The 27,948-nt window shown below is 45.5% G+C and overlaps 1 protein-coding gene across 14 annotated transcripts in view; it reads left to right on the top strand.

Moving 5' to 3' along the window:
• The window catches only part of TIA1 (TIA1 cytotoxic granule associated RNA binding protein), a 144,530-nt gene that overhangs the window by 23,468 nt on the left and 93,114 nt on the right, over nucleotides 1-27,948 (top strand). For 7 of the 14 annotated variants that reach the window (XR_003857062.1, XR_003857061.1, XR_003857060.1 and 4 more), the window contains exons 3-7: nucleotides 5,863-5,964; nucleotides 7,358-7,412; nucleotides 7,587-7,619; nucleotides 8,829-8,916; nucleotides 23,135-23,210. Coding sequence is in view for 9 of the 14 variants with exons in the window: in XM_029604001.1 (XP_029459861.1) it covers nucleotides 5,863-5,964; nucleotides 7,358-7,412; nucleotides 7,587-7,619; nucleotides 8,829-8,916; nucleotides 23,135-23,210 (354 nt within the window). In the remaining 5 variants the exon portion in view is untranslated. Of the gene's footprint in view, nucleotides 1-5,862; nucleotides 5,965-7,357; nucleotides 7,413-7,586; nucleotides 7,620-8,828; nucleotides 8,917-22,540; nucleotides 22,610-23,134; nucleotides 23,211-27,948 lie in introns of those variants that run through there. The other 7 variants (XR_003857064.1, XM_029603999.1, XM_029604000.1 and 4 more) reach the window with 4 other exon arrangements.

The raw sequence follows: 27,948 nt of genomic DNA, 5'->3' as shown, positions 1-27,948 counted from the left end.
AAAATTTGATCAGCTGTGCTTACTTATTTGTGGGGATGTTTTTTATTTTTAGGTGATGCTATATTTACATTGTGTTACTTGCTTACTTAGCCTACTTTCAGGCCGATACAGTAAAACCCGTGGGAGAGCCAGTGCTCCGAGGCGAGCGCCCACTCTCCCGACGCACGCACAGGCCACTCTCCTGTGTGAGTGATTTAGTATGCAAATGAGGGCCTGCAGTAAAAAGAGGCGTTCCCTGTACGTACCAGGATCAGTCCAGACAGTGGGTTATGGCCCTCATCCAGCAGATGGAGTCAGACAAAGCTTCAGAGGGTGCTGTCATATTAACTAGAGCACCCTCTGTAAATCCTCAGAATTTGTCTGACTCCAGCAGATAGGAGTAGGGGAACCTGGTGCATCCCCTGTATGGAGGATATTTCCTCCTGGTTATTATTTCTTTCTCTGTTCTTTTAAGGTTGGATGCTCATTCAGGCAAAGTCCTTCTCCCAGGGATAGGCGGCGGTCACCCCGGTCGTTCAACTCCTCTAGTCCCTTGGGTGGTGAATTTCACAAAGAGCTCACTCAGTCCTTCGCAGTACTTGGATTTCTTGGGAGCATGCTTCGACACGCTCCAGGGCAAAGTCTTCCTACGACCGGACAAGGCTCATTTCCTCCGGGAGCAGATTCAGTGCTTCACCACGCTACCCGCGCCCACATCCTGGGATTACCTACAGATCTTGGGATCCATGGCCTCCACCATCTATCTCGTACCGTGGGCTTTTGCGCACCTGCGTCCATTACAGGCGGCATTGCTCTCTCTCTCTCTCTCTCTGGAAACCAGTCTCGCAGGATTATCAGCTTGTCCTCCCTCTCCCTCAGTTTGCCAAAAACAGCTTGCATTGGTGGTTGGACCCTCGGCACTTGGCTCAGGGCATTCCTCTCGATATCCCGGATTGGGTGGTGGTCACCACCGACGACAGTCTGACCGGCTAGGGGGCAGTGTGCCACCGGAGCTCATCGCAAGGGCAGTGGACGAAGGCACAAGCGGCCTGGCCGATCAATCGGCTGGAAACAAGAGCAGTGCGCCTGGTGCCCATACACTTCCTGCCTCTGGTGCGGAATCAAGCGGTAAGGATTCTGTCGGACAACGCGACCACAGTAGCATATATCAACCGCCAGGGAGGTACGAGGAGCAGACACGTGTCGCTCGAAACAGCCCACCTGATGTCGTGGGCAGAGAGGCACCTAACGCGCCTTTCAGCTTCGCACATCGCAGGCGAAGACAACATTCAGGCAGACTACTTGAGTCGACAGAGACTGGACCCCGGAGAGTGGTCCTTCTCCGGTGAGGCACTGCAACTTCTTATCTGTCGCTGGGGGACACCCAGCCTGGACCTCATAGCTACGTCTCACAGCACCAAGGCACCACGGTTCCTCAGACGCAGGCGGGAGCGCGGCGCAGAAGGCGTAGACGCTCCAATTCTCCCTTGGCTTGATCACCTCCTTCTATACGTCTTTCCTCCATGGCCCCTAGTGGGCAAGGTAATTCGGAGAATAGAACTACATCAGGGTCCCATCATTCTGGTGGCTCCCGAATGGCCCCGTCGCCCTTGGTTCGCGGACTTACTCCACCTAGCAGTGGACGGATCGCTACGGCTGGGCCATCTTCCTCGCTTGCTCCATCAAGGGGCCAGTATTTTTCGATCAGGCAGAACGCTTCTGTCTTGCGGCCTGGCTTTTGTACGGCACCGGCTCCAGCGCAAAGGATATGCTGATGCAGTAGCCTCGATTTCAGTCGCCTACGTGAGGGTTTGGAAGGTCTTTGATTCTTGGTGTACCGCTCATGGCACTCAGACCACAAGGGCCTCGGTTCCTCAGATCCTTGCATTTCTTCAGGACGGATTGGACAAAGGACTCGCTTACAACTCCCTATGAGTCCAAGTTTCCGCACTGGGCTCTCTCATTCAGTCTGCAGACCATCCTACCCTCTTGTCTCATCCGGATATTGCCCGCTTCCTCAAAGGGGCAAAGCATCTACGGCCTCCAGTTTGGGATCCATGTCCTTCTTGGAGTCTTAATCTGGTCCTCAAGATCTGACAGGTCCTCCCTTCGAGCCTCTACGCAACGCCACCATCAAAGATATCACCCTAAAGACAGTTTTCCTGGTGGCCATTTGTTCCGCGCGCTGCATCTCGGAACTCCAAGCACTTTCATGCAGGGAACCCTACCTCCGCTTTACGGACACCGGGATCTCTTTACGTACAGTGCCTTCTTTCCTACCCAAGGTCGTCTAGACTTTCCACGTGAATCAGACGGTGGAGCTTCCGTCCTTCACAGCCGACGAGTCAAGATCTCTCCATCACCTAGATGTCAAGCGCAGTTAATTCGCTACTTGGAAGTCACTAAGCCCTCTTCACCTATGTGTCTACCCTTACCAAATACACATTCCCCCCTATTCCCGACAGCAAAGCCAGCAGCAAATGTGAAGAACTGGCATGCTACTTTCATGACAAAATTGCAAACATCCTCCTCCAATTTCCCCTGACACCCCATTCGCTCCCTGTTAACACAGGCACTGCCCCACCTGCAGCCTCCTTTAACTACCTTGAACTCGTCTCATCCACTGAAATCGCATCAATCCTTAAAAAGATGAAACCCGCAACTCATCCCTCTGATACTATCCCAACCAAAGCCCTTCTCTCCATACCCGACACCATCTCTAAACCCATTGCGGATGTCAACTGCTCCCTCTCCTCAGGCATTGTTCCCGACCCACTCAAGCATGCATTGGTCAAACCACTGCTCAAAAAACCCTCACTAGACCCAAAGGACCCTGCCAATTTTCGTCCTATCTCCAATCTCCCTTTCATCTCAAAAGTCATGGAGAAGGTCGTCAACTCGCAACTTACAGAATTCCTTGAAACCCACGACCTACTCCACTCCTCCCAATTCGGCTTCCGCAAATATCTCAACACCGAAACCCTCCTACTATCCTTGACCGACCACTTACTCAGGGGAATGGATCAAGGTCACAGCTACATTCTTGCTCTACTGGACATTTCAGCAGCTTTCGATACTGTAAATCACAACCACCTTCTTTCCCGCCTAACCGACATCGGCCTTTCTGCCACAGCCCTCAAGTGGTTCTCATCCTACCTTGACAACAGGCGATTCACTGTGAAAATAGGCAATGCTGAGTCCACCCACCACGCCCTCTCCCAAGGAGTCCCTTTCCTCTACCCTCTTTAATATCTACCTCACCCCTTTGTGCAAACTCTTATCAGAACTCGGCTTCAAATTCTTTATCTAAGCTGATGATGTGCAAATCATCATACCCATTCAAGGCTCCCTATCCGACGCCCTTGAATCTTGGGGTAACTGCCTTGCCGCCATCAATACGTTACTTACTAATCTCCATCTGGCTCTAAACAAATCCAAAACTGAACTGATCCTCATCTCCCTACTAACCCCTCACTCACAAATGACCCCGCCTACAAGATTCTCCACGCGCAGCCCTGCGCAAGGAACCTGGGTATACAAATCGACCAGCAACTGAACCTCAAACAACATATTAATGCCATCCTCAGAGAGGGTTTCTACAAACTTAAGGTCTTAAAAAACCTGAAACCACTACTTCATGCCAGTGACTTCCGTACGGTTATCCAGGCTACACTCGCGTCCAAGATGGATTATTGTAACTCCCTCTTTCTTGGCTTACCCTACTCCTCCATAAAGCCCCTCCAAATGTTGCAGAACGCTGTAGCCAGAACCCTCTCCAACGCTTGCAAATATGACCATATCGCCCTGATCCTGAAGGACCTGCATTGGCTCCCCATTCCCTCCCGTATCCTCTATAAATCCCTGACCATTATCCATAAAGCCCTATATTCACACAACTCCAACTGGCTCGTTGACACCCTCCAATTTGCATGCCCGAATTGATCGAGGACCACTAACAAAGGGTCTCTCCATGTTCCCTCCTTAAGGAAAGCGCACCTCACATCTACGAGGGATCGGGCGCTCTCCATTGCTGGACCCATGCACTGGAACTCACTCCTGACCCACCTCAGACTTGAACCATGCATCATAAAAGTCAGAGCCCAACTCAAGACTTGGCTTTTCAAACAAGCCATTCCCCAAAATCCTTGACGCCTCTTGAACTGCGATGTCATATTACTCTGAATTTGACTCTGATTTTGCCTTCAAGGCTTGATTTGTTGCTAGTTTGCACCTGTTGTTTTGCTTCTATGCCTTCTTGCTTTCCTATTGGTTCTTTGCACCCCTTACCCCCTCCCCTGTTTTTTGTAATTTCCGTCCTATATTTCGATGTAAACCGATATGGTGATTCTACTAAAGTCGGTATAGAAGACTCTTTAAATAAATTTGTTTGTTGTGTGGTTGGGACCAAGGAAGGGGTCCCAGGCCTCGAAGACAATGATTGCGAGATGACTCAAGGAAGCCATATTGGCGGTGTACATTGGTGCGGATCGGACTCCTCCATTGGGTGTCAAGGCCCATTCTCTTCGCTCGCAGGCAGCATCCTGGGCAGAATCTGTCTGTCTCAAGAGATTTGTCGGGCGGCGACTTGGAAGTCTCTTCACACTTTTGCGCGACATTATCGTCTGCACCTACCGTCATCAACCTCTGGACATTTTGGCGACCAGGTCATACGAGCAGGGCTTTCAGGGGCGCACCCGATTTAGGGAAGCTTTGGTAATCCCACATCTGGACTGATCCTGGTACGTACAGGGAAAAGAAAATGATTTCTTACCTGCTAATTTTTGTTCCTGTAGTACCATGGATCAGTCCAGACACCCACCTCAGTGATTGTTGGGATTCTGGGGTCTTTCTGCTCGATCTGTTCTACTCATTCTGGTTCTTGCTGTTGCTTCTGTTTCATGAGGCTGTTCGGTTCTTTTTGCAAGTTACAGTTGTGGCACCAGTTGCCTTAGTTCTTTATAATCTTTTTCGATCTGTACACTTGATCCACCCTTCCTAGGTTGTTATTGGGGCTTTGATATTCTCTCTACTGAGGATTTACAGAGGGTGCTCTAGTTAATATGACAGCACCCTCCGAAGCTTTGTCTGACTCCATCTGCTGGACGGGGGACATAACCCACTGTCTGGACTGATCGATGGTACCTCAGGAACGAAAATTAGCAGGTAAGAAATAATTTTCTTTTAGGGACACTAGCGCGTCCCTGGCGCCTCTTTTTTGACAGGAGCGGCGGCTGTCAGCAGGTTTGACAGCCAACGCTCAATTTTGCCGGCGTCTGTTCTCAAACCCACTGACAGCCACGGATTCGGAAAACGAACGCCAGCATAATTGAGCATATGTTTTCCGGGCTGCAGGCCGATTTTACTTTTTTTTTTTTTTTTTAAACTTTTTAAAATTTTGGGGCCTCAGACTTCATATCGCTATGATATTAAGTCGGAGGGTGTACAGAAAAGCAGTTTTTTCTGCTTTTCTGTACATTTCCCTGGCGCCGGCAGAAATTAATGCCAGCCTTTGGGCAGGCGTTAATTTTTGAAAGTAAAATGTGTGGCTTCGCTGCACATTTTGCTTTCTGGATCGCACGGGAATAACTAATAGGGCGATCAACATGCATTTCCATGTTATGGGCGCTATTAGTTTTTTGTTTTTTTTTTGGGGGGGGGGTGTTGGCTGCGCGTTTTCAATGTGCTATTACCCCTCACTGGATAATGGGTAAAGCTAGTGTGTCGAACGCGTGGCCAAACCCGGGCTGATACAGTCCACCAGAGCGCACTATACTGTATTGGCATGAATGAAATCTTGGGTTGAAAACGCTGTACTTGTAATTGTAATGACTCTGTCCTCCCTTGAGAGATGTACTTTCTAAATGCAGCATCTTTCTTTCTAAGCAGACTGCTGGAAATGATCCATACTGTTTTGTGGAGTTCTATGAGCACCGTCACGCAGCAGCAGCATTAGCTGCTATGAATGGGCGAAAGATAATGGGTAAGGTAAGCTGTCCATCCTAGAGTGAGCACCAGTGGAAATGAGAGAAGTTTAATAAACACAGGGATAAAACTTCTTAAAAGGAAACGAGAAAGAAGACACCAGGTTTTGCACTTGAGCAATGGTAAGAAACTGAAATATGGTATGGTGTGCAGTAATACATTTTAATAACATTGCTGCTGTAGAATAGGTATCATTGTGGCTGTATTCCCCGTATATTCCCCCATGCCACACTTGGAAACATGAGTAGCATGTAAAACTAGGTAGCACAATGGTGTTTCATAATTTTGCAATATTGCCTCATACGATAAGCATCATTTAGTCTTATGGTGGGTGGAATATGTGTGTGCGTGGGGGGGGGGGCAGGAACTGACATTTTTAGATGGCTTGTCACTTTATGCTCTGTAAATACAATAGAACTCCTTCATAGTGAACTGTTCTAGTGAAATATATTTGTGATAATTCTTATCAGCCAGGTGTACAGAAAAGTAGTTTAACAGCATTACTAGATATTTAAAGAGCTGCTGGCACAGAGGAAAATAATAAAATTAACAAAGTAAGTTCTACTTTTTCATAATTTCTTTTAATATGGTCTGATATAAGTCATGATGCCATTATACAACCAGAGCAAAATAAGTGTTTCATGGAATTGCATGATCATTATGGAATAATCCAGCCTGTAAGAGGGGGGAGTGGGGTAAGACATGGGAAGATATGCATGGTAAGAGGTATGTATACAATTCTCTATTCTGGAGACAGAAAACAAATTCTAATAAGGAATACTGAAGTTCCAAATCTGTGGGGCTTATTTCATACCCCCGAGATCCTCCAGTCAGTATACAAAGTCCACATGCGGTGGTATGTGTCATGAGAGTTGGGAAGTTCAGAAAAACTGAGAATAGAAGAAAATACTCATTGTGGTAATCTGGTTCCCCTACTCTTAGAACATTAGATAATTAGATTAGAAGCAAAATGTGACACAGTGCTAAAATTATTTCACTTCCCACATGATATAAATTGTTACAGGCTAGCCTTAAATATGGCAAGGTATGCTGCACCTCCCTGTCAGAAAATATTTTACTTAAAAAATAATCACAAATAATTGGGCTCTGTAGGCTCAGTTTTGCAAAACGTTGTATGTAGAAGTGAATGTTCATGCTGAAGTGTCAAGGATATCTGGAATACTTTTATTTTAATAGGAGAAAAATGCAGCCGCCGGTTGCTCTCAAGATATTGAACAATTTGTGCAGCTTAGGAATTTTGTAGAAAAATGTTTTTAAGTGGTTTCTTGTTATATAATGGTTCATGCCACTTTTAACTGACAAGTAGCCCTTGTTGCTGCTGTAGAAAGTAAAAGTTTATTAAACGTTTTGTTTTACTAGCAAATATTTCTTGTAGGAAGTAAAAGTGAACTGGGCAACAACTCCCAGCAGTCAGAAGAAAGACACAAGCAGTAAGTACATGTAATTCTTTTGGAGACTTTAATTTTATTTATTACAGACTTTATATTAAATGTAAGCATTTGAGCATACCAGTGTTTGCGGTAATGTTTTGATCATTAGCCTGAGATGATATTTAATATGTTTGTGCTAATAAATTTAAGAACAAATCTAATCTTTGTTATTAGGTAGTTCCGTTGTCAGCACACTGCGTTCACAAGGTAATTGTGTCTTCTTAAACATAAAAATGAAATCTCTCGAGGGTGTTCACTAACCAGCTGAAGCTATTTTTCTGTATGTTTGTGTGTGGCAGACTCTTATTTCTCCATGTACATTGAGTCTGGGCTACTGCTCACTTAACTTCTAGGGCTCTTTTCATATAAGCTGCTTGATTCCCAACTTCCTTTTTTGTATTGACTGTTCCCCCTCCCTTAAAGACCTGTTTTCAGACTAGGAGGGCAAGACACAGCATACCTTTGAAGCTGTGCTCTGTGCCACTCTGTGTGTAGGTCACCAAGGCTCCCGTTTCAATGACTGGGCAGGTCTGTTTTATTTTTGCCATACCAGTGGGCTGGATTCTAGCTAATATTGTAATTTTTCTCATGCATAATTACAACAATTTTATGTGGATAGTACAATGTAAAATATTACACTAGTTGCAATACAAAATTGCTTTCATTTTTCACAAAAGCCAGATTTTATAAAGTCACGATTATTAAATGTAAAACATCCACAAGCAGGACACTGCTATTGCTCTTTGACAATTCGATACTTTTGAATCAGGGTCTGTTGCCTGCAGTCTTGGTTGAATTCCATAAGGATGAATATGCACTGAATGGCATAGTCGCTAAGCAACACAGATAATTGGCATCTGTGAAAGACAAGTTGTCCTAAACACCAGACTGTCGCAATATACAATTTCTTTGGTTTGATTTGATCAAGAGCAGTCCATTGCTCAATATTTTAACTAGCTTCAATATTTTATATTGCATCCAAACTGTTTTATTACATTTTTATCATAAATCCACAATCCTTTTAATTTGGAAAATAACACATGATGTAAAATACTGGTGCATTATATCCCCGGAAGTAGAAATGTAATGTTTTCATTATGGAACCCTTTTACTGAACGTTACATTTTTTTTAAGAGGCTTTTGATGCCTGCTTGGTGTAATATATGCAAAGCATGTCCAAGTAATTTTAAAAGTACTAGTGTAGTGTCTTTGGGGGGGGGGGGGGGGGGTGTGGAATATTTGTATATATTGTGATCTTGAGTGATCTTGAGTGATTCTTAAAAGATTTATATTTGTTTTATACATACATACCATTTTTTTAAAATGATTACAGTTGTATCGTCATAATGTACATTTACTAATTTATTATTTTCAGATATTTGAAATGTTTAAATGTTACTTTTTTTGCCCCATAAGATCATTTCCATGTTTTTGTTGGAGACCTAAGTCCAGAAATTTCAACTGAAGATATAAAAGCAGCATTTGCACCATTTGGCAGAATATCGTAAGTCATTTCTTCAGATAAAATTTTTTTTTGGAATGAAACTTTTATTTGCAGTAAATAGCATTACTAGCTTGGTAATTGTGTAGAAGTTGTTAGTTGGGAGAGTGCATAGCATTTTTATAGACATTCTTGTTGGCCTTTAGAACTAAACAAATTGGAAAGAAAACCACACTTTTTTTGTGCCTAATTTTAAGAAAAGAAAAGTCTATAAAATAGATGGCTATATTTCCGCCTCTGAAAGCCAATACATTAATTGTGGGCCAATAAAATATTTCTACACTATTTGTTTTTGTATTCATGGTGACTTAGAAATCCTGGAATATACACTGTACGTGAAATATATTCTAGCTGTTTACAAAGTCAAACCCTAGTTGTAATTTAGTCTCGAAATAATGTCTGACACTTGATCCACAATTAATATTTGTAGGTATTTTAAATGAGCAGCAACTTCTAGTACTATAGCTGGTGCTGTCTACTCTTGTAAGTTGCCAGTTTTTATTAAATTTGATGAACTTGACTCATAGATACATGACAAAGCATCAACTTTCTTAATGATATATAACTAGTTCATATTTGTTTCTTTCTTTGATAGCATGTTCTGATGAGTGTGTTCTGTTGTACAAGATGCATTTCATCGAACAACTGGCCAGTTCTGTAAAGTTTATTTTTTAAATTTTACTTTTAACTGGGGTTATAGGCCACTCTCATTTGCTTAAGGAGCCCTAGGTAATAGGAGCAGTAATAAATACAAAACTTCAGCTGTGTGTGCTGCATAGCTCTTGTAGTTTAAATGCAATGGATGTGGAACTGATTTAGCTTCATAACTCTACTTTCTCTAATATTAAAACAGATGTGATCAATGTTTAAAGTGCTACATCCAAACTCTTTAGAAATGTAATGTGTCATAAATTTGGATTGTCAAAGGAATGAAAGACAAAAATTAGTATTGGCCTTACATCATTCTATTGTCTAAACATCTTTGGGGTGTGAGATCTAGTGGTGTAATCTCAGGAATGTTATGGAGTAGGCTGAGTTTAGGACAGAATTACTTTGTATACCTGGAATGTTCTGGTTGTATTAGTTTGTAGAGTAGAAGTTTAATATGTGTTACTGTTGGAGAAAACTGGCGTCTTTTGTAGGTTGTGAGGCTTTTTATAGTACCAATAAAAAATGTCATAGATGAGTTTTTAAGACCTCACAAGTTACCCCTTCAGATGCAATTGTAAAGCTGGAAGAAAACCCCCCTCCTCCACTCTGGGAATTCTCATTCTACAGTATTGTCTAGATAAGACTGTATAGCTGGAAAAAGAAGCTTTATACATTTAGAATGGGAATCCTTGAATTTGTTCCTTGCTACATGAGGTATGTTTGCATACAATACAGCAATGCATGTAAATAGATCTCATACATTATTATTGTGCAAATCCTGAAAACCAGACTGGTTTGTGACCATTGAGGGGGACCATATTTGGGGACCCCTGATCTAGAGAATGTTGAGGATTCTTATAAAAAAAAAACATAAATAGGACAAAAATTAGTGTGGAAGCTTACACACTAACCTTTGTCCTTTTTATATTTCTGATGGATGGGTGGTTTGGGTATTTATTTTGAGTTGGAGAATTCTTATTCTCCTGGGACAAGCAGGATGGCAGTCCTCCCACATGGGTGGCATCAGATGGAACCTGGCACAGAAAACTTTTGTCAAAGTTTCTAGAACTTTGACTAGGCACATTGAGCATGCCGCTATTTATGCAGGGTCCTTCTTAAGACTCTTCCAAGGAGCTATCATCTTGTGGATGTGGAGCTCGTCTTTTTGTTGGAAAACTTCCACAGTTGAGTCTTCTCGGGTTTTCAACCACGCCGGGATCCCTTGTCTCTCGTCCCGGCTTTAATTAGAGGGCGTTGGGGTGAGTGGTGCCTTTTTTTGTACATTCTGTGTGGTCGATCTCTGGTGCCATCCCCTGGTGCCCACTGGCCCTCGACAGATCAAATAACATCGGGATTTTGCCGGTGCCCCGGACCATATCCATTACAGACCCCCACAAGGTCTGTATCTTGTGGCTGGGGGCATCGCACAATGTCAGGGGTTGCCCCTTTTGTGCCCAGTTGACTTCCAAAGGTTGCTGTGCGTGCCTCGATAAAATGGAAAAACTGATTGGCCTCAGGACGTCTGGGCCCTCGGCGTCTATGTCGGGGCGTCGACAACCCTAGGGAAAGAGGAGCTGGCGGTTGCCAGCCCTGTGCTGCCTTCTCCACTGGGTCCCCAAGTCGAATTGGGCTCAGGGGACTGGCCTCCTTCCATTTGCTCTCGTTCGAGGTCAGGATTGTCTCCATCTCCTTCGGTGCTGGGGAAAGGCCGGGCCGAGCATTGTGGGAAATTGAGGAAGCATTGTCATCTGTCTCCGTAATTGCATGAGGCCAGACTCAGGAAGGCACCAGCTTGGTTCGAGATGCTCCCGAAGCGACCCTGGCCCAATGAGGCATCGTCCTCCATTGAGGCCGGTGGCCTGAGGTAGTCCCCTCCGGTCTTGGTGTCTGACCGATCTCACTCATTGTTCTGAAGGAGTCCAGGTTACACCTCCTTCTCCTCTGGTTGACCTTTCTTCGGTGACATTTGAGGAGTAGTTAAAGCGCAGAGTGTGGTTGGCGGTCGGCTGAGTTCTACAAGGTATCAAGCCGCAGATCCCATCAGGGCTGCCACCGCTGCTGGATCCTGCACCATCGGTGCTTGCACCATTGCTGGAGCGACTGGACTTGCTCCTCTGTGCCCTGCAGCAGCATCGGCTGTGTTGGCCCTAGGAGCCTTCGATGGCCTAGGAAGCACCGATGCTGCCTCTGCCAGAACAGATTCTGATCGCCGATTCCTCTGACGAGGGTGGGCCTCTGGGCCTGACAGCGCCGCTTCTGCGGCCGACCCTGCAGCTAACACTGCCTAAGCCTCTGCCGGGTCCCTCAAAGCCCTAGGGACCTCCAGTGCCATCGGTGCCTTAGGCCGCAGACATGATCCAGACGCCCCTACCAGTGTCCTCTGGGGAGGTCCTAAGTGAAGACCCATGGGGGGATGATGCTTCTAAGTCCTCATCTGAGGATTCCGAGGATCTGCCCTCTGAGTTGTCGCCTCAGAAGTAGACACGTTGGTCCCCTCCCGAGGACCTGACGCTTTGTATGGGCCATGGCAGAGTCCATCCATTTCTAGCTCCTGACAGAGGAGAACTCCCGCCACAAAATGTTGGAGATTCTCCGATTTGTAGATGCACCGAAAGAGAAGGTGGCAGTTCCAGTCCATGACATCTTTAAAGATCTTTTTGTCTGGCTTTGGGAACACCCCATCTTGGTACCCCCGGTGAACAGGAAGTTCAATGCAGTGTACCTAGTTCAGTCCACTAAATGGTTTGAGAGGCGTTAGCTCCCGCACCAGTCTGTGGTGGTGGAGTCCGCCCTCAAAAAGGTGAAGCATTCTCTGACCCATTCTTTGGTGCCCCAGGCCGAGAACATAAGATCCTAGACATCCCGGGGAAGAAAGTCTTCCAAGGATCCATGCTGGCGGTGCATATCGCTTGCTACCAACTGTGCATGAGCCAGTATTCCAGGAATCTCTGGAAGCAAGTCCAGGATCTGGTTCAGCGCCTGACCCAAACAACTGCAGGACGACTCCCTGAAGGTAGTCCAGCAAGGGTTTGAGTGTGATAAGTGTAAGGTCTGCTCTGCCTATGACTTCTTCAAGATGGCGGCAAGGGTAGTGGCGACTGGCATTGGCGCCCACCGCATGGCTTAGCTACTCGCCTCTGAACTGTATTGGGACGTTCAGGAGTGGATTGCGGACCTGCCCTGTACTGGGGTGAATCTTTTCGGTGATAAAATTAAGGAGGCAGTGAGCAGCTGAACTATCATGAGACCCTCCAGCACCTCTCGGCCAAAACCTCTGATCAGCAGTTCTCGGGCAATAAGTCCTCATGGCAGGGACCTAAGTGCCTGTTTTACTGCCCAAGGAAGTACTACCATCCAGCGACTCGGGTGAGGGCCCAACTGGCCAGCCCCAGGCTCTTAGGCCTCAGCCAGCCCCCCAAGTAAAGCCCAGCCACAGGGTTTTGACTGGTGGCGAGGGAGTACAAGCTGGTTTGTTGTAACCTCGATGGCGGGCCCTCTGGTCTGAGGCCAGCTGCGACTCTTTACGGGCAGTTAGCCATCCATCACCTCAGATCAGTGGGTCCTGTCCATCATTTATTGAGGGTACAGACTAAACTTTCAGGGTACCCTGCCAGCCTCTCCGCTGTGCCCCTCTTGGGGTATCTTGGCGGATCAGGAAATACTTTTCACAGAGCTCTCTGCCCTTTTAATAGCCAGTGCGGTCAAGCCTGTTCCGCTGCGACAGTGGGGGAGCAGTTTCTACTCAAGGTATTTCCTGATTCCAAAGGGAGCTAGGGATCTCAGTCCTATTCTGGACTTGCGGGCCTTGAACAGATTCCTGAAAAGAGAGAAGTTCAAGATGGCTTCTCTCGGTACTCTGATACTTCTCCTGCGGAAGGGAGATTGGCTCTGCGCCCTTGACTTAAAAGATGCCTACACCCACATCGAAATTTCCCACACCTACAGGAAGTATCTGTGGTTCGTAGGGGGCAGCCAGCATTTCCACTACAGAGTGCTGCCGTTCTGCCTGGAGTTGACGCTCTGTTTTTACCAAGAGCCTGGCAGTGGTGGGCGTTTTACTTGCAGAAACTGTGCATGCAGGGTACGCATGCACAGTGGGTACGCATACAGGAGGCAGGGGCCTCCTGTATGCGTACCCACCATTTCTGCTAGTGTCAAAGACCCTCCTGAAGCTCCAGCAGGATCATGGGATAATGATTCTCATCGCCCCTTATTGGCTGTGTCAGATTTGGCTGCCTCTCCTTCAAGATCTCATCCTCAGGGATCTGATCAGTCTGAGGACGACTCCAGACCTCATCACACAGTATCAGGGCCGGTTGTGTCATCCCAACCTCTGGGCCTTGTCCCTCACAGCATGGATGTTGAAAGGTTGATTTTACAGCCTGGGGGACTCTCGAATGAGGTCTCCCGAGTTTTGCTGGAGTCCAGGAGGCGAGCATAAGAATATGCCATACTGGGTCAGACCAAGGGTCCATCAAGCCCAGCATCCTGTTTCCAACAGTGACCAATCCAGGCCATAAGAACCTGGCAAGTACCCAAAAACTAAGTCTATCCCATGCTACTGTTGCTAATAATAGCAGTGGCTATTTTCTAAGTCAACTTAATTAATAGCAGGTAATGGACTTCTCCTCCAAGAACTTATCCAATCCTTTTTTAAACACAGCTACACTAACTGCACTAACCATATCCTCTGGCAACAAATTCCAGAGTTTAATTGTGCGTTGAGTGGAAAAGAACTTTCTCCGATGAGTTTTAAATGTGCCACATGCTAACTTCATGGCGTGCTCCTTAGTCTTTCTTTTATCCGAAAGAGTAAATAACTGATTCACATTAACTCGTTCTAGAAATCAAGGATGAGCAAGTCAGAAGTGGGGTTCGAACCCGAACCCAGGACTCCATGAGGAGACCAGAACACCAAGCACAGAGAAGGAACACTTAAGTTCAGCACCTTAGACCACTCAGCCATCGAGGCAACCTTACAGCCTAAAATGGAAGCGGTTTTCCACTTAATGTGAGAGTCATGGTTTAGACCCGTTCTCCTGCTACACCTCTCTGAGTCTGGCCTAAAAACAACTCAGTGAGGGTACATCTTAGTGCCATTGGGGCTTACCACCAGGACGTGGATGGTGCACCAATCTTAATGCATCCTATTGTGGGGTGCTTCGTGGAGGGCCTGTTTCAACTGAAGCCTCCTCTTAGGCCCCCTGCGGTGTCCTGGCATCTCTTCTTGGTCCTGGCCCAGCATATGAAGGCTCCTTTCGAACCCATGTGCTCCTGTGACTTAAAGTTCTTGACCCGGAAGGTCGTCTTCCTGATGGCAGTCATCTCAGTGCACAGGGTTAGTGAACTTCAAGCTCTGGTGTCCTATTCACCTTACACGAAGTTCTTCCAAAATAGGGTGGTTCTGCACACACATCCTAACTTCTTGCTGAAGATGGTGACAGATTTCCATCTGAATCAGTCTCTCGTCTTACCCACCTTCTTTCCAAAGCCTCATTCGCACTGGAGCGAATGGGCTCTCCATAGCTTGGATTGCAAGAGAGGTTTGGCCTTTTACCTGGAGTGGATGGCAGGTCATAGGCTATCCACACAACTCTTTATTTCGACGACAACTGTTTAGGAGTTACTGTGACCAAGCAGATCTTATGCAACTGGCTGGCAGATTGCATCTCGTATTGCTATGCACAGGTGGGACTGCAGCTAGGGGGCCATGTCAAAGCTTATTCTGTCAGAGCCATGGTGACTTCAGTGGCCCACTTGCAAGCAGTCCCATGGATGAGATCTGCAAAGCTGAGACATGGAGTTCTTTCCACACCTTTGCTTCGCATTACTGTCGAGACAGGGATGACGGACACAACAGCAGTTTAGGCCAGTCTGTCCTCCGGAATCTTTTTAAGCTGTGAAACCCACCTCTTCCAGTCTCTGGCCTTTTTTTCGGGTTCAGGCTGCCTCCCTTTGTAACCAACAGAACTTATTGTTGTGCCCGTTGGCTTCTAGTTACGTGCTTGTTGGTTTTTGATGGTTGCTTGGGGGCAGCCTGCAGCTAGGGATTCACCCATGTGTGAGGACTACCATTCCTGCTTGTCCCAGGAGAAAGCAGAGTTGCTTACCTCTAACAGGTGTTGCCTTGGAACAGCAGGATGTTAGTCCTCATGAAACCCGCCTGCCACCCTGTGGAGCTGGGTTTCTCTTAAATTTATTATTTTATTTTTTTGCTTAATTCTGATATCAGACTGAAGAGGCATGCTCAGTGTGCCTAGTCAAAGTTCTAGAAACTTTGACAAAAGTTTTCCATACCGGGATCCATCTGTCACCCATATATGAGGACTAACATCCTGCTGGCCCAGAAGAACACCTGTTGCAGGTAAACAACTCTGCTTTATACAATGGTGGGGGACTGATGTCTTCAGGTTTACAATCGCATATAAAGAAGAGGCCTGTGAGGTCTCAAGAGCTCATGTACAATCATTTGCTGGCCCTTAAATAAAATAAATTTATAACCTAAAGACTCCTTTGTATGCATTGTGTTCATTGCTTTGTATTCAGTGTCAGGGAAGGAACTATACTTTTCATACCAGATCTTTTTATCTCATGAAGCAGATGATCTTGGAAACGCTCTTAAAATAAACTCGGGCTTTTTCTGTTTTGCTGCTTATTGCTTTTAGGCTAGGATTGTTTTTGAAACCTGAAGGGTTTTTTTTTGTTTTTTTTTAATAACCTTAGATAGAGGATCCCTGCTCTCCAGCAATAGCTACAAAATTGAGCTCATGCTATGAAATTGCACAGTCCCTATAGAATTGAGAGACCAGAGGCAACTTCACTTCCCACCCCACGTGCTGAATAGCTGGCAGTAAGAACTGGAATGGCATTGCATTTTCTTCCTCTTAGGATTAGATTTTAGGTTTGACTATAGACCACTGTATCTGGTCCTGAATGGCAGAGATGGAATGCAGCCCAAGGCATCATCACACTCCTGCCAGCTGATCAGCACAGTGAAGGGATCAGTGTCGGGTAGAGGGGGCACATTATGATGGAATAATACCTCCACCGTTTCCCCTTCCCCCCCCCCCCCACAACATCTCCAGTCATTTCCTTGCTCCTTCTCTATCCATCTTCTCGCCTCAACATCCTATTCTTCTTTCTGCGCTGATCACAAAATCTACCTCCCTTCCAAAAATAAAATAAATTACTCTGATACATGAGATTGGAAAGCACTTTTGTAAAGTAAAATACAATTTTAATATTTAATATGTAAACTTATGCAGATAGACCACTAAATTCCTGAAACTTTGCTAAGAATCTACCACTGAGCAGCCACAGCAAGCTGGGTGAAGAGAGATCCTTAATGCAGTGCTCTGATTAGATATAATAGATGTGATACTCTGAATATGCAGCAGTATTTTGCTTTTTTTGTTACTAGACACACGCAGCACTTTTTTAAAATATTTTTCTTATAAGGAGGAATTAGTACTGAATTAATAAATATACTAGGGGCTGCACCCCTGCTTGCTTCACTCATCAACTCTGCCGGTGGGCTCTGCTGTGCACTCTATGCAGAGTGTGGCTGGGTGGGATTACAGACTGATCATGTACTCCACAGGTTACTTGATATAAGGAAAGATGAAGCAGGAGCTGTAGGATTTCCAACCATGTTCCTTTTTTGTCCCTTTACTGAGTGTGCAGGAACATTAAGGGAAAGCACCCAAAAAGTTTTGAGTTGTGTATTTTTTGACTACATGACCTGGATGTGTGTGTGATAGAGATTGTCTAATAGCTTCTCTTTGGAGTTTGAGGAAAGGGGTTAGGGCGGTATGTTTTTGTGTATGTGGCTCAATGGGGAATGCATGGCATGGAGTATGAAGAGGGACATGGGGAAAGGCAGGAATGTGCACCATTTTCTCCCTTGTACTGTCTTCCTCCCCTTCCACCTCTGGCTTCTTCATCTTGCCACTGGTGGGGCCTGAGACCCCCTACCAATTTTTCTGCTGCTGGCACCACCCATGGCTGCTGCAGTGCTGGTCCTGCTGCCCCTCACTCCTGTTGCTTGAGGCTGCCTGTAGTGGGCCGGGCCAGCCCATTCCCCAGCTCAGTGTGGCTGCGCATGCTCATCCAGAGCTTTAATAATTTTAGAATATATACCGACATTTTTTCCAGGCTGCTAATATTAAATATGAAATTCACTGTTAAATCTTACACAGGTTATGTTAAATGTATTGATTGATATAACTGTCACAAATATATACTTGTATTGTACTGCAAAGTTAAAAACATGAAAACAGTTTAGTGAAAGTGGTACAGCAAGTTCGAAGTAAACATTCTGGGTTCCTAATTATCAATCAGTGAAATACTTTTTCTGTTTAGCAGTTGCATATTAAAAATACTTAGTTTTTCATCATATATCTACACAAATTTAGTGGAGTTTTTAAACATTTCTAAAGTTAGATTGTGTATAGCTCATTATGGGTTATCCATATCTCTTAAGGGAAATGTTTTCCTATTTCCTACTCCCCTAGTGATTGGTAAACAGTTTTTAATGTACAAAAGATTTCATTTTCTTGTTCTCATTAAACTTGATGTACATGTATGTATGTTTTCACCTTTGTTCTCAAGTCTTATTTTCAAAGTTTTCTGTTGAGGTAAGTACAGGCTAGTTTTTCTTACCCATTGAACTTTTCAAAGTAAATGTACAAAAATTTTGTTTCTCAGGCAATTTGTAGTAGATGAATAGAAATCAGATAACCTTTATATTCTCTTCAAACTTTAACATCTACACTTTTTTTTTTTTTGTGTGAGTGCTGATTTTCTCACTAATAAGATCGACTTGTTAAATGTTAGGATTAAAAATAACTTCTAAATACTTTATTGAGGATCATCCCAGGGCCTGTGGACAAAGGGAAAGAGGGAGGTGAAGGAATTTGACCAAGATCAGTAATATAAAAATGAATACTTCTTTTCATATCTCTATGGTTCCTATCGTCCCACTACAATGTACTTTCAACTCTTGTCTGAAAGACACAGCTGAAATCAAAACTTTTTCTACCCCTTTTGTGGCTTTAAGATTTCAAGATCTCTTAGCTACATGCATATATTGTGTATATAGAATTTCTTAGCATCCAGTCAGATGAATCCAGAACAAGTGGGTTATGCACCTCTACCAGCAGATAGAGATGAGGAATCTGACATCACAGAATAAATACCCCTGCAGTGACAGCTTGCCAGTAATCTCTGTCTCCAGCAGATGGACGTGCATCTCCCTACTGGGGATTACTTCATTTAAAAAAAAAGAGAGAGAGAATTAAGGATATTACATTCTCCCTGCTCTCCTGCGGTGATACCAAAAGGTCTCTCCCTCAGTTGAGAATTCCTGAGGTGATTTCCATGGTCCCTTAGATGAGTGCTTTGGTCTGGTAGCTGGTTTGTCAGCCGGTGTGGACTTAGCTGTTTAAGCGGCTGAAAGGCAGCGGGTGCAGGAAGCAGAGCACTGTAGTGATGGCATATGCCTTCTCCTCCCACAGCTGGAGACCATCTCTGTACTTGGCCAGGTAAGGCTGAGGTCAGGTAAGTTATTGAACATACTGCGCCTGACTGTATGGTCCTACCCGCAAGTACTTGGCTGAATGGCGGCGACCCTGGAAGTGGTTCTGTGGGCAAGGGTGCATATATACGTCCTTTTCAGCTCCCTGTTCTCTCGGTGGAACCTGCAGTCTCAGGACTATTCAATTCGGCTTCTCCTGCCGATGGAAGTCTCCTCCCAACTGCAGTGGTGGCTGCAGGTGGATCATCTAAGGAAGGGAGTTTCCCTAACTCCACCAGACTGGCTAATACTGACAACAGTTGCGAGCCTCCTTGGTTAGGGAGCTCACTGTCAGGAGCTGAGGGTGCTGGAATGCAGAAGAGTCTTTGGAATATCAATAGATTGGAAGTCAGGGTGGTCCGGTTGGCATGTTTCGAGTTCGGCGACAGGCTGCTGGGTCGATCGGTCTGGATAATGTCAGACAATGCAACGACTGTGGCTTACATCAATTGGGAGGGAAGGAACCAAGAGCCAGCAAGTGTTGCAGGAAATAGATCAGCTTATGGAATAGGCAGAAGTGAATCTCCAGATGATCTCAGCCTCACACATTGCTCTTACATTGTCTTTTCTTCTGACTTTCACAGCATGGAGAGTCTGGACCCAGGAGAATGGGCTTTGTCCAACGAGCTGTTTCAGCTGTTTCTGGATTGCTGGGGTCTCCCTTTCCTAGACCTCCTGGCGACTTCTCGCAATGCGAAAGTTCCGCAATTGTTCAGTCACAGGAGAGATCCAAAATCATTGGGGATCGAAGCCTCAGTGCAAGAGTGGCTGGAAGACAAGCTGCTGTATGCCTTTCCTCCAAGGCCCATATTGGGCAGATTGATCCAAAGGATCAAGTGTCACAGAGGGATGGTGCTCTTGGTGGCTCCAGATTGGCCCAGGAGACCGTGGTATGTGGATTTGCGGCGGCTCCTGGGGGACTTGCCCCTTCAACTTCAGGCACACAGGAACCTGCTAAGTCAGGGTCCAGTTCTTCATGAAGATCTGACCGTTTTGTCTTACGGTATGGCCCTTGAGAGGGCTCAATTGCTGAAACATGGACGCTTGATGGCTAGAAAGTTCTCCACTTCCTTGGCCTATGTGCGAGTTTGAGTGTTTAAGGCCTGGCGTAAGGTACACGGTACTCTTCCTCATTTGGCCAAGATCCTGATCATTTTGGAATTTTTGCAGGATGGCTTGAATAAAGATTTGGCCCTTAATTCCTTAAAGGTACAAGTAGTGGCTCTCGCCTGTTTCAGGGGCCAGGTGAATGATGGTTCCTTGTCAGCTCATCCTGATGTGGCCTGTTCATGAAAGGAGTGAAACATCTTTGTCCTCCCTTGTGGTTTCCGGTACTCTTATGGAGTCTTAATTTGGTCTTGGACTTCTTAGTGGGTCCTTTGTTTAGATGTGTAACCTGTCCTTGCGGTTACTGACCTTGAAAAAGGTGATTCTTGTGGCAATTTGTTCTGCACGGAGATTTTCAGAGCTGCAGGCCTTGTCTTGCCGGGGGCCCTTCCTCTGGGTGTCTCCAGGGGCAATACAGTTGCGTACTGTTTCTTCTTTTTTATCTAAGGTGGTCACTGAATTTCACTTGAATCAGTCCATCTCCCTGCTGTTTCTGGACAGAGAGATGTAGAGAAGTATCATCTGTTGCAATCATTGGATGTCAAGAGACGCATCATCCGGTATCTGAAGGTTTACTGAGCCTTTACAGAAAACAGATCACCTGTTTGTCCTTCACGGCGGTACTAAACAAGGAGAGCTGGCCTCGTGGGCTACAATAGTCCGCTGGTGTAAGGAGGTAGTCCCGGCAGCATATCTTGATGCTGACAAACTGTTACCTACTCGGGTTAGGGCTCATTCCACTAGGGCTCGGGCAGTGTCATGGGTGGAAGTTAGGTTGCTGTCTCCTGTTGACATTTGCCGAGCTGGAATGTGGTCCTCCTTACACACTTTTTCCAGGTATTATCTGGATATGCAGTCTTTGCACGTGCGGTATTGATAGGGCGGGAGGATGCCCGCGGTCCTATTTGGGAGTAGCTTGAGTATATCCCATTTGTTTTGGATTCATCTGACTGAACGCTAAGAAATGAGAAATTACTTGCCTTACTTCCTTTTTCTTTAGGTCAGACAGATGAATCCAGCTTCCCTCCATTGGCTGCCAAATAATTAGAACATAAGAACATAAGAAATTGCCATGCTGGGTCAGACCAAGGGTCCATCAAGCCCAGCATCCTGTTTCCAACAGAGGCCAAACCAGGCCACAAGAACCTGGCAATTAGCCAAACTCTAAGAAGATCCCATGCTACCGATGTAATTAATAGCAGTGGCTATTACCTAAGTAAAATTGATTAATAGCCATTAATGGACTTCTCCTCCAAGAACTTATCCAAACCTTTTTGAACCCAGCTACACTAACTGCATTAACCACATCCTCTGGCAACAAATTCCAGAGCTTTATTGTGCGTTGAGTGAAAAAGAATTTTCACTTGTTTGGCCCTTCACGCAACGGGATTACTGGTAAGTGTTAATCCAGTCCCTAGACTTATGTTTATGCTTTCTTGTCTGAGCTCAATGTTGCCTGTTGAATGAGTATTGAAATGGTTATCTGTTTAATCAAGTTTTGTTGGTCTGTCCACAGTTGCTTTTGAAGAGAATACTGGCAGGTTGATGTCACTGCAGGGGTGTATATACTGTGACATTGGTTTGCTCCAACTCCATCTGCTGGTAGAGGTGCATAATTCACTTGTTCTGGATTCATCTATCTGTCCTAAAGAAAAGGAAATTATCAGGTAAGTATTAATCTCTCATTTCCATTGGTGAATAACTTTTAAATGCTCATTGGTATACATGGGAGGTATTATCTAATGTATTCTATTTTGGATTTGAAGATGTGCTGTATCTCCTTTTATTTGAAGATATGTACTGCATGGTTTTCCAATATGCTTTCATGCAAAAAGTATGTGTGTCTGTGTGAGCATTCATGTACTTGGCTAAATTGTAAGCAAATTGCCTGAGAAACCCACTTGTAGTTTTTTTTCAGGATCTTTTTCCCCCCCTCCCCCCCCATAAATGGGCTAAGCTATCAGTTGGGATTTTTACTCAATCTCAAATAATAGGGCTCTGGTTATTTTGCAGAGTGTCTCTGAAGAATGGAGAGAATTTCCATGGCTAACTGCAAGCTACAGTTCACAGTGGATAAACGTTGTAGTTTTTTTCTTCTTTACTTTTTTACCTTTTATAAATCTGTTTTTATATCTTATAGTTTCCAATCAATCCTGTCTTAATTCCTGTTTTAAAGTAGTCTTAAAAATTTTTTTTGTAGTATTTTAGTTTAAGCCTTAAGTGTTTCAGTGTGTTACTTTTTTCTTTCATACTGCAACCATTTCTGAAAATGTCCCACTTTCTCAAAATTTACAGCTGCCCACAGTTCCAAAAAGGGGTAACGAATTGACCTGAGAAAATAAAAGAATTCAGTTAACAGGCGACGTATGCCTTTTAATTCCTATTTTTTTCCATTTTTTCTATTTTATCTCTTTTAATGAGTAGGTAGAATGTGTGATCAAAGAGCAAGCTATAAACTGCATGGTTAAAGAGTGCCATTCCTGTAATGTTAGCTGTAAGTGGCCTAGATAATTTGTTTGAATAGCCGCTTTGACCATGCTCAGAGTATCATTTATATAGTGTTTTGAACTGGGAAACCACCTATAGTAAAATATTTAATATATATTTGTGTGCGTATACATATATTTTAGAAACTATTGATTTGCATGTCTACAAAAATGTGATATTTATTTTATTACTGCTTAAGCAATCAATAGTAAGATTATATTGAGGAAAATTAGCATTAAGTATCTTTGCAAGTGCATTAAATGGTTCACTTTATTGAAGGTGAGATTTGACATGGAGTGCTCTGTGCATATGTGTGTTGGGTGTGTGACTTACATTTTCATTATTAAAAGATTAAAAGATGGGGCACTCTAAACTGACAGAACTTGTGTATTATGTTTTTAGAGATGCACGTGTGGTCAAAGATATGGCAACAGGCAAATCTAAGGGCTATGGCTTTGTCTCTTTTTTCAACAAATGGGTAAGTAGTACAGACTTGGAAGCATGGCCACTGAGAGCATATCACTTGAATTTTATAGTTTTATAGTACAGTACAAACCCCATTCCAATGCCTTACATGTCATAAAGAATTTACAAAAAAAATCTAATTGTTTTCTCTCTCTCCTTGTCCTTTTATTAAATGGCTGTGAGAATTTGGTTTTAGTGTTTGGTTTAAATGAATGTATTTTGGCTTGTAAGTGAGCTCCATTGGAAGCCAAAAACTGCAAGGAGGATAGCGTGGTTGATGATGTGATGGCATTTACAGCACACCTCTGTGTGGTACATATAGTCTTGTGAAACAATTCCTTATAATCTAATTGCTTAAATAGTTGACAGGCCTTATGGTTAGACTGGTTTTCAAGTAAATACTAATTTTATACTACTATTTTTCCTTCTTGAATACTGATTGCTGTAGAACGGTCTACTTTTCTTTTTCTTTTGGACACCCTGCTGAGGATGATAGCTAAAATAAGGGATTTAACATCTATTTTTTTTTTTTTTTTTTATATTACGGTTTGTTTTTTTTTATACCTGTTGGCTGTGGCATAATGCTAGATTATATTCGGACACAGAAGACGGGATGACTATATACACAGAAGTGGTACAAATGTTTATGCTGTGTATTCCTGAAATAACTACAATAGCTACATTTAAAAAAATATATATATTCTCCGAAGACAAGCAGGATGGTAGTCCTCACATGTGGGTGACATCATCGGATGGAGCCCAGCATGGAGTTTTGATTTCAAAGAATCTAGATCTTTCAAACATGCCCTACTGAGAATGTGCAGCTGTAGTCCCCCCATCCCGGAGCTGTGTGGTCGCGGGAGCTGTGTGTCTCATGGCATTCATCTTTGCTCTCTTCCTCAGTCTTTGTAAGTGATTTTTCTGGCATTGCAGCTATTTTCTTTCCTTTACCTTTTGTAGTTTTATTCCTTTTCCCTTTTTTCTCTTTCCTCTGTCTTCCAGCCACATGACTGGCCTTAGTCACTGTGCAGTCTGGCAATCTTTCTTCCCTTTTCCCCCCCAAAAAAAGATACTGCACCTGCAGTTTAGTATCTGTCTCATCTTCTGTTTTTGTACCTTTTTGTCTGGTTCTTGCAGGACTGACTGAGTGCAGACCGTGGGTGATCTGTATAGGCCACTGAGCCTGGGGACTTGCATGAGTTCTACCTGGGCAGGAATTCCATGTCATTTCACTGATTGATCGGCATCGATGGAGGTCAGACAGTGAAGAGATCAAGAACCATAACATTCCTGTTTGGGGTGGGGTGGGCGGAGAGAGCTCGTTCTCCTCACACTCAAAAGAGCTAGTCTCTCCGGGCAGGAGCCCTGGATGACATAGCCTTCCCTCCTGCTTGCTGAGAGGGAAGATATGGTGAGCAGGAACCAGGGCAAGCAGCTTGCTGCCGCACTTTCAGCACCATGCCCAGTAACAGTTGCCCATGCATATCTGTGACCAGTGCACCGTTGATCTGATACATCGATGGCAGGAACCAAGATCGCCATTAAGCACCATGTTCACACTTGATGCCCTCTATGTCACTGAGGTGCACGACCGCCCTCGATACCATAAGTGCCTTCTGTGCCGTAGGCATATGTGGATGTGGAATCTCGATGTACCTCAATGTGGGGGAGTAGTGGCACCAACCTCTAGCATCTGGAAACCAGGTCGGCCATTGAGTGCCATGGTTCCCCCTTAATGCTGTTGGGGCTGACCTCAATGTTGAGGCCTCTGTGCCCTCGATGCCTGCAGTGCCCTTGGTATTATCGACGCCCTCAATTCCATCAAGGTATGTGGCCTCAATGCCATCGGGGTGCTGGGCCATTGGGCGTTTTTGGCCACCGATGCCTTTCATTGCCACTCTCAACTATATCGAGCACCATCAAGGAGGCACTGGAATCGCCATTGAGCACCCTGGTCATCCTCAAAGCATCGTTCGCTGGGGCTCTTGAGAGCCCTCAAATGCCACTGAAGCCCTTGGGCAACAGAGATTTCAATCCTGGTCAGATCGAGCTCCGGGGTCACCATCTACTCAAGGCACACTGGTATGCCGAGGCATCTAGGGGCAGTGGTCCTGTGCCCTCGAGGCTCCTTGGCAATGTCTTGACGGGGCACTGAGAAGCACCGTGCTGTCCCGTCACTGGCTACAGCTATTGGACACCATGGATGCTGATGATCTCAGGGGCCCTGAGCCGTTGGTATCGGGTGGCCTTGGAGGCCCCGCCTGGGTGCGTGCATAGACACCTTCTGACAAATAGGTGAGCCGAGGGGAACAGTTGATGGCGTTGGCAGCCATCGGTTCCTTTGGCACAGGTACTGTGATGAGCCATGTTGGGGCTGCAGAGCCTCTGCCTGCAGGCGCCCCTCGCATCCCCTCAATACCTTCGGGCACAGGGAGTCTATCATTGCTGCTGGGCAGTCGATGTCCGCAGGTGCCTGTGGTGCCGGGGATGGCGCTATGTGCCATCAAACTGATCCTGATTTGGTCAAGCACACTCTAAGCCCTGGGTGCCATGTCATTTGATGCCCTTGATTATGACTCTTCGTTGGTGAGTGTGATAGCACCATGGGCCCCATAGGCACCATCAACATTGGATGTGGTCGGATGCTGCGGATCATGGCCGCAGGGCTACATGGGCACAGTCTGTTACCATGGACTTCGCTGCTGTCATTCCATGAGGGGAAACTAACGTGAGCCATTCCCGACACAGTTTCAAGGGCTGTGTCCAGCCTCTTGGAGCATTATCGGCTACTGGAGTGGGTGATGCTGTAGAATCTTACACCCACCCACATCCATGCCATTCTCAGTTCACCTGTGGTACTGGGGACACTGTCGTCGCAATATTCCTGTTCACTCCGCTGTGAGTTACTGTGACAGTAGAGCACAGCCCGAGTGTTCAGGTAGGCAAGACATCTACTCCGAGCACCTCGAGCAATGGCATGCAGCATTCTCCCTGTCTGTGCAGTTCTCAGCCAAGCAATGGTTCTACCATTGCCACGTCATGGTCTTGGCCTCCTCATTAGTCCTGCACCACAAAGTGCTGGGGAGCACTGGCGGGAAGGTGTCATCACTCATTCTGTGATTTTTCCTTTTGGCAGCACATGGTCTCCACTTGCTAGAGTAGGTGGCTATTATTTGAGTACTGCTCATTGTCTGTTTTTCTACAGTAGAGGGCTCTTTTCCTAGCATGTAGCCAGATGGACTTGGGACCAATGGGTTATGCTCGCCTGCCAGCAGATGGAGACTGAGTCAGATTTCAGAGCTGACGTCACTCTACATACACCCCTGCAGTTATGTCGGCCCTTCAGTATTTCTCAGTCTCCAGCAGATGGACATACCTCTCCCTATGGGGATTGCTGTAATTTTTGGAAGGAGAAATTCTGCATTTAAATTGGAGAAAAAAATTGAGCCCAGCTCTCCTGCGGTCCCTCCCCAGTTGAGAATTCCTGAGACAATTTCTGAGATCCTTCAGAGGTATGCCTTGGTCCGGTAGCTGGTTCCCGGCATGGACTTTGCTGCTTAAGCAGCTGAAAGGCAGCAGGAAGCAGAGCGTGGTGGTGATTTCCAAAGCCTTCTTCCCCCGCAGCCGGAGATGGTCTCTGTACTCAGCCAGTAAGCACTGAGCCCAGGTAAGGTTTTTGGATTTTTTTTTTTAAGAGATTTACTTCCTGATTCAGACACATTTGGAGGGGTTTCGGTAAGATTTTCTCTGGTCTCCTAGCTCAACGTGCTGTACAGATGACGTTCCTGATCCCATTGGGGTAAGGGGAAGTGGACTTACATGCAGGTTGAGTGGCCCCCTGGTGGGCTAGGCCCCACTTTAGGCTTGGTCAGCACACCATGTCATAGGTTGCAGCAGCACCATCTCACGCCCACCTTTTTGCGTGCCGTATTGCCCTCCATAGAATGTCTGCACTGTGTGCGAACATACGCAGACATAACCTACTAAGCGCAGAATGCAGGTAAAGCCGGGCACATAGGCTATGCGTGTACCTCGCTGCGTGCCGCCTAGGTGCACATAAAATTTTAAGCACGAGCTGACAGAACACACAGTTACCGCTGTCAATGGCTCTGGAGCCAAGAAACACAAGCATCTTTCTCTCTGCGCTGCTTGTCTGAACTGGATTCCAATTTATTTCAGCACTGTGAAGAAGCCCAGGGAGAGTTGGCCTCCACGGACTTTGCTAAGCCCGGCTCCTCCCATTCAGAGGATGGGTTAGCCACAGCCTTAACTGGACGTACCCCTGGGACTGGGTTATCCATGGGAGAGGGAAATTCAACGGTATCTACCCCAGCACCTCCTGGGCTAGGCATGGATTTGACTGCCTTCTCTTGGGTGGAATTTTTCCAGTTCCCTGGCTACCAGAAGATGAGGGAGCAGTTATAGCGCCCCTCGCCTTTGAGGGGTTGATCCAGGGGCTCCCAACGCTTTTGCCCCTACAGAAACTTGACATTTCAGAGATCTTGGTCCTTTCGTAGTTGACAGCCCAAGAAAGGGGCAGGCTCGAGTTCAGGTTCGTCCTGAATATCCCAATGAAAATTTGCCAACTTATGCTTGGAACAAGGGGTGTCTATTGTTCCTCTTCTGCCAGAGGCGGGTCGAGATCACTTCGGACAAATGGGTACTGGAGGACATACGAGAAAGATATGCGCTGGAATTTCACAACACTCCTTGGAACATATTCAAGATGTCTCCTTGCCACTCCCAGCACA

Source organism: Rhinatrema bivittatum, chromosome 5 (assembly GCF_901001135.1).
Source record: "Rhinatrema bivittatum chromosome 5, aRhiBiv1.1, whole genome shotgun sequence".
Lineage (NCBI taxonomy): Eukaryota > Metazoa > Chordata > Amphibia > Gymnophiona > Rhinatrematidae > Rhinatrema > Rhinatrema bivittatum.
This window is presented reverse-complemented; position numbering and strand designations above follow the sequence as displayed.